We start from the raw sequence: 14,248 nt of genomic DNA, 5'->3' as shown, positions 1-14,248 counted from the left end.
GATAACGATTTCAACTAAATGAGTTCATTTTGAATTTTTTAGGGACCACAAATAACTTTTTTATTTGTTAGGGACTAAAACAGCAATCGTGAGATTTGCTGAGGACAAAAAAAATATTAACTCTTAGAAAATTATATCTCCCAATGAGAAAATGTACTTTTATAAACCGATAAATTATGCAAAATTATCTTAAGATTGCTGGTAAAAACAAACGTCAATCATGATAAAATAGTATGTGTTTAAGAAACTGCTACTACAAAGCAATCAAATATCAATAATTTCATAAAATTGAAGAACAAAATTAATGATCCAGGATTTAATGCAAAGAGAAGAACATGAATGTGATCGTCAAAATTCATGATTTTTCATATATAACGTTAAGAATTGGATTACTAACCTTTTTCCATAGCTGTTAAAATGATCTTTGAGTGTGAAAAATCTTGCTTTGAAGAAAATTATTTGTCAATTTCTTCTTCCCATTTGTCAATTTTTTTTGCCTTTTTACCTTTTGCATATACTCAATTACTTTGAGAGGAATCACGCAAGTGAAAAAAAAAAAAACAGATGAGAGTAATGTATTATAATCTTATTCCAGTTTTATACATATGTCTTTGTACATGCTTTTATTTATAGGTTCTTAATATGTTGTAAGTATAACTGAATGAATGATTAAAGTTATATTTTTAAGGGTTAAAATGATATAAGGGATAAGATCCTTTAATACTAATATCAAACTTTTTTATTTGACACCAAATTCTAACCGTTACTTTTTGTCAATCGACAATTATAATTTATTGGAAATTACTAAATAATTAATAAGTGTGACCCAAAAAATTATAATTGTCGATTGGCATGAATCAACAATTAGGAATTTGTGTTAAACTAAAAAGTTTAACATTTGACACTGGTGTCAAATTGTGTTAAAAGATCCTGCCACATAATGTTAGAGATAATATAAATCATTAAAAAGATCCTCATTCAACACATTAAGGTTCTGCGTTGAAATGGTTCTTTATATGATATCAGGCTTCAACAATCATAAGATTATGAGTTCAATCCTCACCGCTTTATACATGATATAATATCTATGAACATCTAAACTATCATATTTTTTATATGAAATTATAGATAATACTCAAATTTATGTATTTTGTATCATATTAAAAGTAAATTTAAAATTACCTGTTATAATAAAACGTAACTATACCATAACAGAGCAAGCTAGGGGTGTGCATGAGTCAGGTCGGGTTAGGTTTTTGCGCCGACTCGACCCAACTTGATTTTTATAAATTAAGTATTTCGACCCGACCCGATTTAATTTGATCCAAGTTAGGTCTGACTTGGTTTGTATTTTTTTGAACTAGTTCAGAATCGGGTCGGATCTGACCTGACTTGGTTTCTGAAGTGGGTCAAATCCGACCTGACCCGTTTTTGACTTGGTTTCAAAACATGTTTTTAATTTGATTTTTTTATAGTTATTGATTTATTTTTAAAACTCATGTAATTTAATTATTTATTTGTTTTAAAATATATAAATTTTATAATAAATTTAATATTTGTTGAATAAATAAAGGAATGTAATTTTAAGCCCCCTGCACATGTGACGAAAAATTAGTGAAAATTAATGAAAAATAAAGGATAAGAGAACACTCTTCCCATCTTAAGATGACAAATCACTAATTTTAAGAATGATATATTATAAAATTACATAATGTCTACTGATAGAAAATTCATAAATTCAAACCCAAATTATACAATTATTATTAGGAAAAGATCAATTAGTTTAAGGCAACTCTTGGCTAATATGATTGTACATATGTAATTTTAGTTATCAACTACAAAGAAAATAGAAAATGTAAAGGAATTAGATTGATAAGCAACGACATATTATACAGGTAGAATGGTTGTATAGAAACTTTTTTCATTAAAGTAATAATTGTAACTCAACACATAATGACTCAAATAAAAATTGGATAAAGAAGTAGTTGCTAATTTGCTGAGCTCAATCAGCAGCGAGCCTTCAAGATTATTATTCGAGATATTTATGAAAATTCTTAGTTACCATGCACCTAATACGATGTAAAAGTCATTAAAATAAAATAAAAAACGAAGGAATAAAGAGAAAGGAAATCTACTGCTTGTTATGAAATGAAGGAGGCGATGTTGAAAGGATTAGAGAGTTAAATCCATAACCAATAACAAAGACCATTATAGCAAAACATGAGATCAATCAGGTATTCAAACATATCATATCATATGGATTTAAATTAATCAAGAAGCTCAGGAATCAGCACAAGAAAAGTCTAGAAGCATATAGGAAATCCTCTTTGGTGGAGTGCAATAATGTGACAGAGAGTAGAGAGAACTATAATTGTGATTTTTTTTTCTTACATAATGGATGTGGGTCAAGTTTTGAGTTAATAAGTTATTATTAAAACAAGTCAGGTTTAAAACTGACCCAAATAAAAGTGGGTCAGTATTTAAACTCAGTTAAAAAAAAGTATTTAAACCAATTTTTTAATACAAGCAAGCCAACTACTCGATAAATGGATTGCTAAAGTTAGAGGGAAGCATCTACGGCACCCAAGTTCAGAGTTTTAACCATATATAGGAAATGCTTAGTTAATCGTACCAAATCCATTGAATAATGTCAAAAACTCAGATTCCGTTTTTAGCATCCATTTGATTATTATAAACTCGATGTATTTCACTTCGTTAGAACCATTTGTGGTCCACTATATATAGCTCGGGCAACATTCGTCAACTCGAATTTTTCCTAAACAAAAACAAGGCCACGATCTTGCCATATTTCACTCACTGAGGAGCAATGGGAGAAAAGACAAGCAAATAAAATATTAATTTTATACACAATTGTTAAAGCTGCTATTATATATAAATAGAGGAATGATATTTTAACTACCAAAATTTTTCACTACCAACTTACTACCTATCTAATCACCATTAGATTAATATTTTCTCTCTCTTTAAATTTTTTTTAACATTCTCTCTCTTTGATCCAATGGTAATGTGATGGGTAGTAAGTTAGTACTAAGAATTTTTGGCAGTTAGAATATCCTTACTCGTATAAATATACCCATACATATCTTCAGATGCTGCCAAAAGAAAAGAGAGAGAGAAAAGGAACGTTCCCAGTCATTGACATAACACTTTGTGCACATAAAAGCAAATTATGTCTGGGAAGACCATATATTTGGTGAGCCAAGTGATCGAATCTCCCTCCCATTGTGTTTTTTTTTCTTTTATATCAATCTCTCCAAAGAGGACACAACACACACAACAGCTCAAAATGAGTATTCACTTCATCTGCTTGTTCTTATCACTCTCATATTTCCATGTAAGAATCAGCACAACACACGTCACCCAGCACATTTTTTCTTACTTCAATCTGTTATATATAAAATGCATATATAATCTTACTACATTGCAATTTGCAAATGCATGACTTCTTTGTCTCACATTACATCTGTATATGTCGTTTAATGTTTTGTCCATATACACACAAATGCAGGTTTCTCTAGCAACCAACGGAATCCATCAAACAGAACATTACTCGAAACAGATCAACCCATTCAGCCCCAAAGCCTCTCTCATTCGGTACTGGAACACCCACGTTTCCAATAAGCACCCAATCCCTCATTTCCTTCTCTCAAAAGCTTCCCCTCTCACACCACAACACTATGCAATCCTCAACAACCTCATCACACACAAACCCTTCTCTCCACAGTTTCACAATTCCCTCTGTTCCACACCCAACTTTTATTGCTCCTTCGACGACACTCTTCACAACCCAACCACAACCACAACCACAACCATGACAAAAGGTGACGCTAACTTCGCTCTCTATTCCAACAAACGCTTCGCAAACTATGGCTCCTCCCGAGTCGGCGGAGTTGACTCGTTCAAGAACTATTCAGATGGTTTGAACACAAACAACGATTCCTTCAAAAAATACAGCACCACCTCAACCCGCCACGGTGGCGAGTTCAAGAACTATGCAGAAAACGGCAATGTCGCTAACACCAACTTCACGAGCTACGGTTCAGGCGCAAACTCCGGCTCCGGCGACTTCGACAACTACGACAAGCTGGTCAACGTCCCCAACCTCGGCTTCACCACCTATGACTCCGCCGCCAACAACCACAAGCTCTCTTTCTCCAGCTACGGCAACGAAACCAACTCTGGAACCCAATCTTTTGCAAGCTACGGCAAGCGCGTTCGTGGAGGAACCAGCGACTTCAACAACTACGCCGATAGCTCCAACATTTTGCAATCTCAGTTCACGAGTTACGGCGAGTTGGGTGCTGGAACCAACAACGATTCCTTTAAGTCTTACAGCTTCAACGGTAACAACCCTCGAGCCAGTTTCAAAACCTACGGCGCCGGCTCTGTTGCCGGCACCGACTCGTTCGTCAGTTACCGGAACCGCGCTAATGTTGGTGACGACTCGTTCCAAAGCTACGCCGCGAAATCTAACTCCGGCGCCGCCACGTTCGCCAACTACGGCCAATCCTTCAACGTGGGGAACGACACTTTCACTGAATATGGAAAAGGGTCGTCGGGTCGGACCTCGTTCGGGTTCAAGTCATACGGGTTGGGCCGTGCTTTCAAAGAGTATACCAAGCAGGGTGCATCGTTTTCGGAATACCACAATTTCAGCGGATTCAGTGGCAAAGCTGTGAATAAATGGGTTGAACCGGGTAAATATTTCAGAGAGTCGATGCTGAAGGAAGGGAATGTGGTAACGATGCCAGATATTAGGGACAAAATGCCAGCGAGGTCGTTTTTGCCCCTGGCGATTTCGTCGAAATTACCATTCTCCTCGTCGAGGATGCGTGAGATGAAGGAAGTGTTTCACGCGCGGGAGGGCTCGGCGATTGAGCGCGTGATAGTAAACGCGTTGGGAGAGTGCGAGAGGGAACCTAGCCGGGGCGAGACGAAACGGTGCGTTGGATCAGCGGAGGGGATGATAGAGTTTGCTGTATCGGTTTTGGGTGCGAATGTTATGGTTAGGGCCACAGAGAATGTGAATGGGTGGGGCACAAGCGTGATGATTGGAAGGGTTTATGCAATGGACGGTGGAAAAGTGACCAAATCGGTTTCATGTCATCAGAGTTTGTACCCGTACCTACTGTATTATTGTCACTCTGTCCCCGAAGTGAGAGTCTATGAAGCTGATATTCTTGACGTGGAAACGAAGGTAAAGATTAATCATGGGGTTGCCATCTGTCACCTGGACACGTCGTCGTGGGGTAAAGAGCATGGGGCCTTCTTGGCACTTGGGTCTGGCCCTGGAAAAATTGAGGTGTGTCACTGGATTTTCCAGAACGATATGACCTGGACCACTGCCAATTGAAGACATTCAAACATTTTATATTTTTCGAGTTTTTGAATTGACTATTTATAATTCAGCTAGAGTCGTTTTTTTTAGGTTTGAAATCATTGGATGGTCATGACTCGTGATTTTTATTTATATTTTTAATTCTTGTGTTCTGAAGAAGGAAAATATATTTACCATGTTACACAAGATAATTATATAATACATAAAAAAATGGATTTCATTTTTTTTATGTATTATATGAGGAAAAATTATTTTACCTAATATGAGAAATATATTTCCGTTTAAAGTAATTTAAATGCTTGTGCAACTGTCTATTTTGACTGTGTGTTTTTATTGTATTGAAAAATATTTTTATCGTGTTACATAAAATTATAATGTGAGATTAGAGAAACGATGGGATGGTAGTATGGTGATGTCGGTACAGTATATGCCTTGGTGAGGGAGCCAAGTGCCATTATGCTTGTGCAATGCCTCATTTGATGTGTCAGTCACTTCATCGTAGGCTGAATGTGTTTGTAGTAGTATATTTGGGATGGTGAAGTGCGCATGTTGTGGAATCAGGTGTGTAGTGATTGTGCGGTCTAAAGTGAGAGCATAAACGGCATGCAAACACAGCAGCTTTAAGTGCAAGCCAAGAAATGGACCAGCAAAGGTTCACAGCCACAATCAATAGGCTTATAATAGGGGTGTGTGTTGATGTAGACTCTTGGTGGTATGATAAAGGCAGGGGAGCGAAATTAAGCAATCGGGACCTACCACCTCACATCCATTAACCCTTTTTCACTTTTGGAATAGTCTATACCGTATCTGAGATACTGCGTAACCGTTTAATCAAGATTTTATCTTAAACAGGTGCTTCAATTAACTTCGGGCTCTCTTTAATTGTATTGGGAATTCGGTTCCCTCTCGGCTAAACAATTTTTTTGCGGACTTCAGATAACAAGATGTGGATCTTGGATCTCGACAATATTACTTTGGCCTGAATTTTATCAGGTCGGGCAGCGCAACGGAAAAATTAAAAACGCAAACAGAAAAGAGAAGAAGGAGGTGAGAAAACCTTCTCCAATGAAGAAGTAAAAACCACGAGACCTAGTCCAGATCAAACGTCTACTATGAAAATAATGGATACAAAGAATCAAAATACACCAATGTGATGATTAACTCAACCTTTCCAACAATTGTGATAATCAAACTGCCCTAGAGATGTTTCACTCAAACTCTCTCTAGAGATCTCTTAAATACAAAAGCTTAAAGATTTGCTCTCAAATCTCTCAAATAATTTTCTCTCAAATTTTTCTCTCTAACCTAGCCTCCACCCATAACTAATGAATATATAGAGGAGGTGGAATCTAGAGTTTAAGATTTAGGATTTTTAAGAAACCCTTCAATGAACTTGGGCTTAGCATTGAAGGAGGAAGCCCAACAAGTTGTATGCTGTTTCTTTTAAGGGTGTCAAAACGGGTTGACACGACACGAATTTGACACGACACGAATACATGAACACTAACATGACACAAATTTTTATTCGTGTCAAAATCTTCAACATTGATACGACACGAATTTTTTGCGGGTTGACACGACACGAATAACACACAAAATAGTGGTCAAAATGGTAATTGACAAAAAAAAATTAAAAAAAATGGTTAAAAAATAAAAAAATAAAAAAAATAAAAAATAAAATAATTAAAAAAAATATAGGTCGACACGAACACGATACGAATTTTTTTACGGATCAACTCGAACACGAATTTTCGTGTCGTGTCGCAGGTCGATCCACGTGTCATAACTCGTATTTGTGTTTTCTCAGTGATTCTCTTCTATTCCTCGTTCATCACATGCCAAAACAAACTTATTTTGAGGTTTGTGGGCTGCGTGAGAGTATTTTAATGCTTATTTTTGAAAATTAGTAAAATCACGTTTTACTCATTCAAATATGGGGTTTGATTTTCTCATGTTAAATGAGAATTCAATTCTCATGTTGTAGAGATAAAAAGCATGTGGGACCCATGTGTTAGAAAAAATTATATGTAGGACTCATGTCAGTACGAAAATCGAAGGATGTGTAGAAAAATTTGAATTCTCATGTTAAATGAGAATTATAAAACCCTTCAAATATATACTCATTTTAGTTTAGCTTTTTATGTTAAGTTATTCACAAGTCGGGCAATGAAGCATTAGCACGAGTACAATATTTTGAGATCTCATACTCAAACTTCTCTTTAAAAAATATTATCACACTTTCTTACGAAATGTTTGTATCTTCATATAGAAGTGAGGTGAAACTATGCTTCTAATAATAAGGTATGTAGTATTTATCGAGGTGATTATCAGACACTAAGCCATACACCAATAAATGTATAAGGTATATGTTTAATCACCAAATATTAATGGAGTAATATATCTCAACATTTTATAGATTAAATTTATCAATTTGATCGTTTAAATTTTAAATATTTTCGCCCGTCCGTTCAAATGATGTAACTGAAGTATTGAAGTTATATTATTATTTTTTCCTTATTACTAACTTTCATATTAAAAAAGACATAAATTGTTTATTGTTTAGACTTCATTTTTATATTTGAGAATAAACACACAACTTCAAGTTTTTCAAATACAAACCTTTTGTAAAGGACTGAAATGTACGAAGATTGAGAAAATTGTAATTCTCCTATTCAAGAGTAAAAAAATGGCGAGTCAAATAACCGTATGTTTGCTATTTTCTTTATGGATTTAATGTTTAGGCTTTAGGGTTTGCTATACATATGTAACTTAAAATTGGTCGGCGAAAGCGCGGGTTTCATTGTAATAACCGGAATCAAATGGTGAAATCAAAGTCTCTAAAGTCATCCATTAAGCCTTCAATTTGGTGATTTATGTCCCTTGAAATATAGAAACAACATTATGTTTTATACTGTTAAATACTAAACTGTCAACCATGAAATGGGACCACAAAACGCGCTCTATCGTGCCAGTATCATTTACCCACGCAATCCCAGCCCCCACCCCTGTCCTCTCCTCAACCGAACCCACTCAACCGCGATGAAAGCCATCAACACTTAAAACCTATATATATATATATATATAACACAATTATCGAAGGGTGTATAGAAAAGAAAACTTATCTCATGTAATAGGAGAATAGTTTTTCCCTATATATATACATATATAACCAAAACTGATATTAAACATTCTGTTTTCAATACAATACAATATTTTTTAAAACTACGTGAATATTATCATATTTGATTATATTATTTGGGAAAGATATTGTAATAATCATTTAGTGTTACTACCAATCAATTTCACCATTAGATCGATTATGTTGATCCAACGGTTAAATTTATTTCCATCTTTGTATGGTTATGATTTCTCATATTTAATATTTTATATTTATTTCTACCTTTGTATGGTTATGATTTCTCATATTTAATGTTTTCACATTAAATATGGGGAATCATAACCATATAAAGATGGAAATAAATATAACTGTTTGATCAATGTAACGGTGAAATTGATTGGTAGTAACACTAATTAGTTGTTACAATATCCTACCCCTATATTATTATAACTATATTCTTGACTAATTAAATAAAGTTTAATGTTTCTACTTTTGTTGTAAAAAAGTTTTTCTCTCACACTCACATAAAAATGAGTGGTTCTATTATAAATTTATAATGAGAAGAAAGAGAAAACATTAATGAAATATAATAAGACCTATTTATTTTTAGTTGAGTGTGATAGAAAATTTTTCTGTAACAAAAATAAAAATATCTTTTTCGTTAAATATTTATATCAGCGTGTACCCAATAGTTCTCTGTTTCCATTATTTGGAGAAGAGCTTCTATAAATTCAATATTTTGATTAGATTTTATTAAATTTAATTCATAAAAGTTGTGATGCCAAGATAATAAAGATTAAAATATCATTTATTGATGACCCCACTAGTGGGACATATCCTTAATTTAGATTTTCTAGATCTCCAAGGATATACTTACCAAGGATGAACATAACCTTATCAAGATGCATAAGCTATTTTTCCAACAAATCTCTACCTTGGCGAATATCCTGCCAATATCAAAATTTATAATAGCTTCTTCACCTTGATCCAAGTCATTTAGTCAAGTGTCAACCTTCATGAACATTATGAAAAATAAATATTTATCAAAAACCATAAATAAGAAAATACATTTGACCTCTATACGCGTACAAGTAACACAATGCACATAACCTGATTCAATTATACATAATAGCTCCACATGATATGAACATCTTGGCCAATGAACCTACAAATTCTTTTATCCTTTTCGGCTTCCCATCCTTTCCTGTCAAACATTTTAGCCAAATCTTATGAACAAGGATGCCCTTAACACCCCTCTTCATATGGAAGTCTTTTCCCAAGTATTCAATGGTCAATGACTTTTCCCCAAGCATTCCAAAGCCCACTTTTACAACAGTCACATCTCATATTTGTCCCTTCGACCTGGCCACCTACAAAAGCCCACTTTTCCCAAGAGCCATATCTCAACCAACATGTTACCACTCTTCATTATACCAAGCCAGGTGTTGCCACTCTTCACCACACCAATGACCAAACCAAGTCTCCATATGGGTTACTGCTCATCGGTGGGCTGGGCCACTTGTATTGTTGTTTATCATCCATAATTGTTTGTCCAATACTCATCCAGCTGATCTGACCCATCGGATTTCGTCCTAATCATTTCAAATTATTGGCTATGGCACCATTTATTGATCCCAAGAGTTAAAAACCATTTTACAGCGGGAGCACAACGATATAAAAATTTAATGTGGTTCAACAAATCTCATTTCTGTTAGGTAACAAGGTTTTATATAGCTAGAATAGAGTTGAGAGAAATAGAAATTTTAACGTATTGTTAATTATATCATTTGGTTAGGTAAGTCTAAATCCAGTAGGAGTCTTTCCGTGCAATCGTAACAGTTACTAATTAAATAATGGAAATTTTTTATTTTTACCCATTATGGTTTTGTGCTTTATCATTTGACCCCCTATGATTTTAAACTTATCACTTAGATCCATTGTGCTTAAAAAATTTATCATTTAATCCCTCGTGGTTTCAAACTTTCCCTTAGACCATTTGTGGTTACAAAAATAAATTTTTTTAAAAAATATTTAAAATAAATGTTCTCTCTTTTTTATTTTATATCCTCACCTAATGCATTTAGGGTTTAAAAGATAAAAATGAATTTTTTAAAAATTCACTTATTTTTATCAAGAAAATAAATTCAATTCAAATATTATTTTATTTTATCTAATTTTTACCCTATATCGTTATAAAATTATCTAAAGAAAGTAAATATCTTATTTTGATAATACATATTTAATTTATCTTAAATAATATTTTTTTAATTTCAAATATATTTAAAAAATAAGATAATTTATAAATTAATTTTAGAATGCATAACTTGAAATATTTTTTAAACCATAAATACATTACATAAGGATATACAATAAAAAAGGAGAAGCTTACAAAAAAAAGGAGAAATTTTATTTTTAAAAATATTTATTTTTTAAACCACAAGGTGTCTAAGTGAAATTTTTGTAATCACAAGGGGTCTAAGTGAAAATTTAAAATCATAAGGGGTTAAATGACAAAATATCCCAGCACAGTAGGTCTAACTGATAAGTTTAAAACCACAAATGGTCAAATGATAAATCACAAAATCACAATGGGTGAAAATGAAGATTTCTCTTAAATAATCACTAAATTTGAATTACTTTCCTAGACACTAACAATATAAATTAACTTTATCTTAATTCCATCGGACAAGAAGTCAACACCTACAAATACACCAATTGAAGTGACCAACAAGATTTATATGGAAAACCCAAACCCAATTTGAAAAAACCATGGACAAGAGTATAGAAGATTTTTACTAAGTCGAAGAAATTACAACCTCTCTAATTACAAGGAGCGAACCATATCACTCTCTTGAATTATGAGAATACACCACATTCTTAGAAAACACTTGAAAGATACTATATAGTTCTCTGTGAGTTTGGGATGATAATAACTGAATAAAATGTTCTCTATTTATAGGCGAATTCCTTCCGTGTTCAATCCATATATGTGCAACCCCATCTGCAATTTTCTTATAGTGAATATTAGTTTGCCATTTTTTCTGACTCTAGCAACCGAAAGTGGGTTTGCATTTTTTCATGGCATACATTAATCTCCCACTTAAAGTCACTTTGGCGAGCTTCTAAAATCTTTTCTTTTTTGCTAGTTCTTTCTACTTACGTATCTGATAGATCATAGGTGGATTGACACCATACAAACTTATCATTATTGATTGGTGTCGTCATAACATCTGCTAAGTTCTCTTTGGTGTGAATCTTCTGTATATTCATACTCCCTTCTTCTACTAATTCTCTAACAAAGTGGTATTGACTTCCTATGGACTTTGTCCTTGAATGAAAGGCTGGGTTCCTTGCAATGTGTAAGGCATTCTAACTGTCATAATACACAATAATTGACTGTTGTTTATGCTCGAGTTCTTCCATTAGCCTTTGAATCCAAGTTGCTTCCTTGCAAGCTCGGATAGTTGCCATGTATTGTGCTTCTACAATAGACAAACCTACCACAATCTGTAATTTGGATAACTAACTTATAGCTCCTCTTGCATGTGTAAACACATAGCCTGTAGTGGATTTTTATTATTATCAATATCACTTGCAAGCAAAGTTTGAATCAACATATCCTCTAAAAATAAAGTCTGATCCTCTAAAACATAATACGGCATATGAGGTTCCTTTTATGTATTTTAGGATCCTCTTAACAACAACCCATTGTTCTTTACTAGGACTTTCCATGAATCGACTGACCATACCAACTGCTTGAACAAAAACTAGTCTCGTACAAATCATTGCTTACATAAGGCTTCCCACCACATATACATACAACACTCGAGACATTTTCATCACCTTCGCTTTATTGCTAGGACACATACTTTATGATAATTTGTAATTAATAGGAAGTGGAATAGAAATTGACTTACAATCTTGCATGTTAAAGCGTCGCAAGATTTTCTTCAAATAATTCTTTTGTGAAAGTTAAATCTTCTTATCTTTTATATCTCGATGAATTTGGATCCTTAAAATCTTGTTTTCCTGTCCTAAATCCTTCATATCGAGCTCCATAGCCAATCGTGTCTTCAATTCTTGGATTCGATCTTTGTTAAGGCTTACCACCAACATGTCATCCACATATAAGAGCAATTTGATGTACTCATTATCACCAAATCTCTTGTAATATGTACAATGGTTTAAACTAAGTCTGTTGTATCTGAGGCAAACTATGAATGAATTGAATCATTTGTACCAACATCTTGGCGCTTGTTTTAGACCGTGCAATGATTTGGTTAACCTGCAAACCAATTTTTCTTTTCCTTTTTCTTCAAAACCTTCTGGTTGGAACATATATATCTCTTCTTCAAGTTTTCCATAAAAGAGCAGTTTTTACATCTAGCTACTCAAGATGTAAAGTGAATGCAACACACATGGCGATAACTACTCTAATGATAGTAAGTCTACCAACTAGAGAGAATCAATACCTTCCTTTTGAGCATATCATTTAACCACCATTCTTGCATGGTATAGTTCCACCTGATTGTTGTCATCTAATTTAATCTTATAGACCAATTTGTTACCAATGGTTTTTTTAACCTTTTGGAAGTGCAATAAGTTCCGATGTTTTGTTTTTATGTAAAGTTTCTATTTATACAAATAGTAAAGCTTCCATTTATTTTGACACATGAGAATAGACTGAGTGTCATGGTGGTGTTCTTATTTAATGCATTAATCGTCGAACTTCTTTATCATTAGCCTTATTTGGTTCTTTTTCCTTATGCTATGGTTCAAATTCATTGGAATGATCTCCTCCACTATTCTCATATATAGTGGGGGGCGGATCATAGATGGAGATATTTAAACTCCTTTCAAAGGTGACATGTGAGAATCAAATCGAAACACTTTCCTTTCCATTTACTCAGCTCTCTTATTATCAATTGAGTTACATATTATCAAATTTAATCCATTATCTATATTAAGATTTTATATTATCATCAAAATTATATATATGATTACCCGGGCTTAGCATTTTATATTGTTATGGGTAAGCTTTCAATTATATCACCATACATAATTGAGTAGAAGTATTTTATCGAACGTTTCTTAAAAAGTGATGTATGCTTGCATTCCATTTATGATTGCAAATTTTAATAGAATTACACCTCTTTTGAAAAAATTACAAAGGTTTTGGAAAAAAAAAAGAGAGTTCATAAACATTCTGAAGTCAAAATTAGTGTAATTTACCAAAAAAAAAATAAAAAAAATATGGGAAATAATTATCTTATGCTGTAGGAAAATAGTTATCTTATATTATAGAAATAAGATTGCAAGGGGAACCCATAAATAAAAGGAGAGAGAAAAAAAAGAAAGAGATCCACTCATCTTTTGTGTGTATAAAAAATTTAATTCTCTCATAAAAAATGAAATAAATATAACCCTTAAAATATTTATGACTTACTTTTCAAAATAGATATAATTTCATTAAAAAAGTTACATACATGTGTACGTCACGTTTAGGGCCTTGCAACCGTAAATAGCAGGTTTTAATGATATTGGTAACATTTGAGTCAAAATGTCCTCAACATAATCTAAAATGAGATTCATTTCAGTTTCATAAAAGGAAAGCATTTATGTTTGTCAACAAATTGGGATAAAAATAAGGGTGTGCTGTTTGTTATGTTATAGTAGATAAAATAATTTTTTATACAAATAAAAATATATGAATTTATGTGAAAGAATAAAGAGAAAAAAAAATATAAGTGTTACATATTTTTAAATATATA

At 33.1% G+C, this 14,248-nt stretch overlaps 1 protein-coding gene across 1 annotated transcript; it reads left to right on the top strand.

Moving 5' to 3' along the window:
- The first annotated feature begins 3,307 nt into the window (after positions 1-3,307).
- Positions 3,308-5,374, top strand: LOC133308721 (polygalacturonase 1 beta-like protein 1). The gene is made up of 2 exons (XM_061509405.1): positions 3,308-3,355; positions 3,530-5,374. The coding sequence occupies exons 1-2, from the start codon at positions 3,308-3,310 to the stop codon at positions 5,372-5,374; spliced, it is 1,893 nt and encodes a 630-aa protein (XP_061365389.1).
- The last annotated feature ends 8,874 nt before the right edge of the window (positions 5,375-14,248 follow it).

The sequence above is a fragment of the Gastrolobium bilobum genome, unplaced genomic scaffold (genome assembly GCF_033153095.1).
Source record: "Gastrolobium bilobum isolate Gb01-03AN ecotype WA unplaced genomic scaffold, APGP_CSIRO_Gbil_v1 utg14120, whole genome shotgun sequence".
Classification (NCBI taxonomy): domain Eukaryota; kingdom Viridiplantae; phylum Streptophyta; class Magnoliopsida; order Fabales; family Fabaceae; genus Gastrolobium; species Gastrolobium bilobum.
This window is presented reverse-complemented; position numbering and strand designations above follow the sequence as displayed.

Coding starts and splice junctions, on each gene's coding strand:
- LOC133308721 (XM_061509405.1), top strand. CDS start 3,308: ATGAGTATTCACTTCATCTGCTTGTTCTTATCACTCTCATATTTCCAT. Junction 3,356..3,529: donor TATCACTCTCATATTTCCAT/GTAAGAATCAGC, acceptor ACACAAATGCAG/GTTTCTCTAGCAACCAACGG.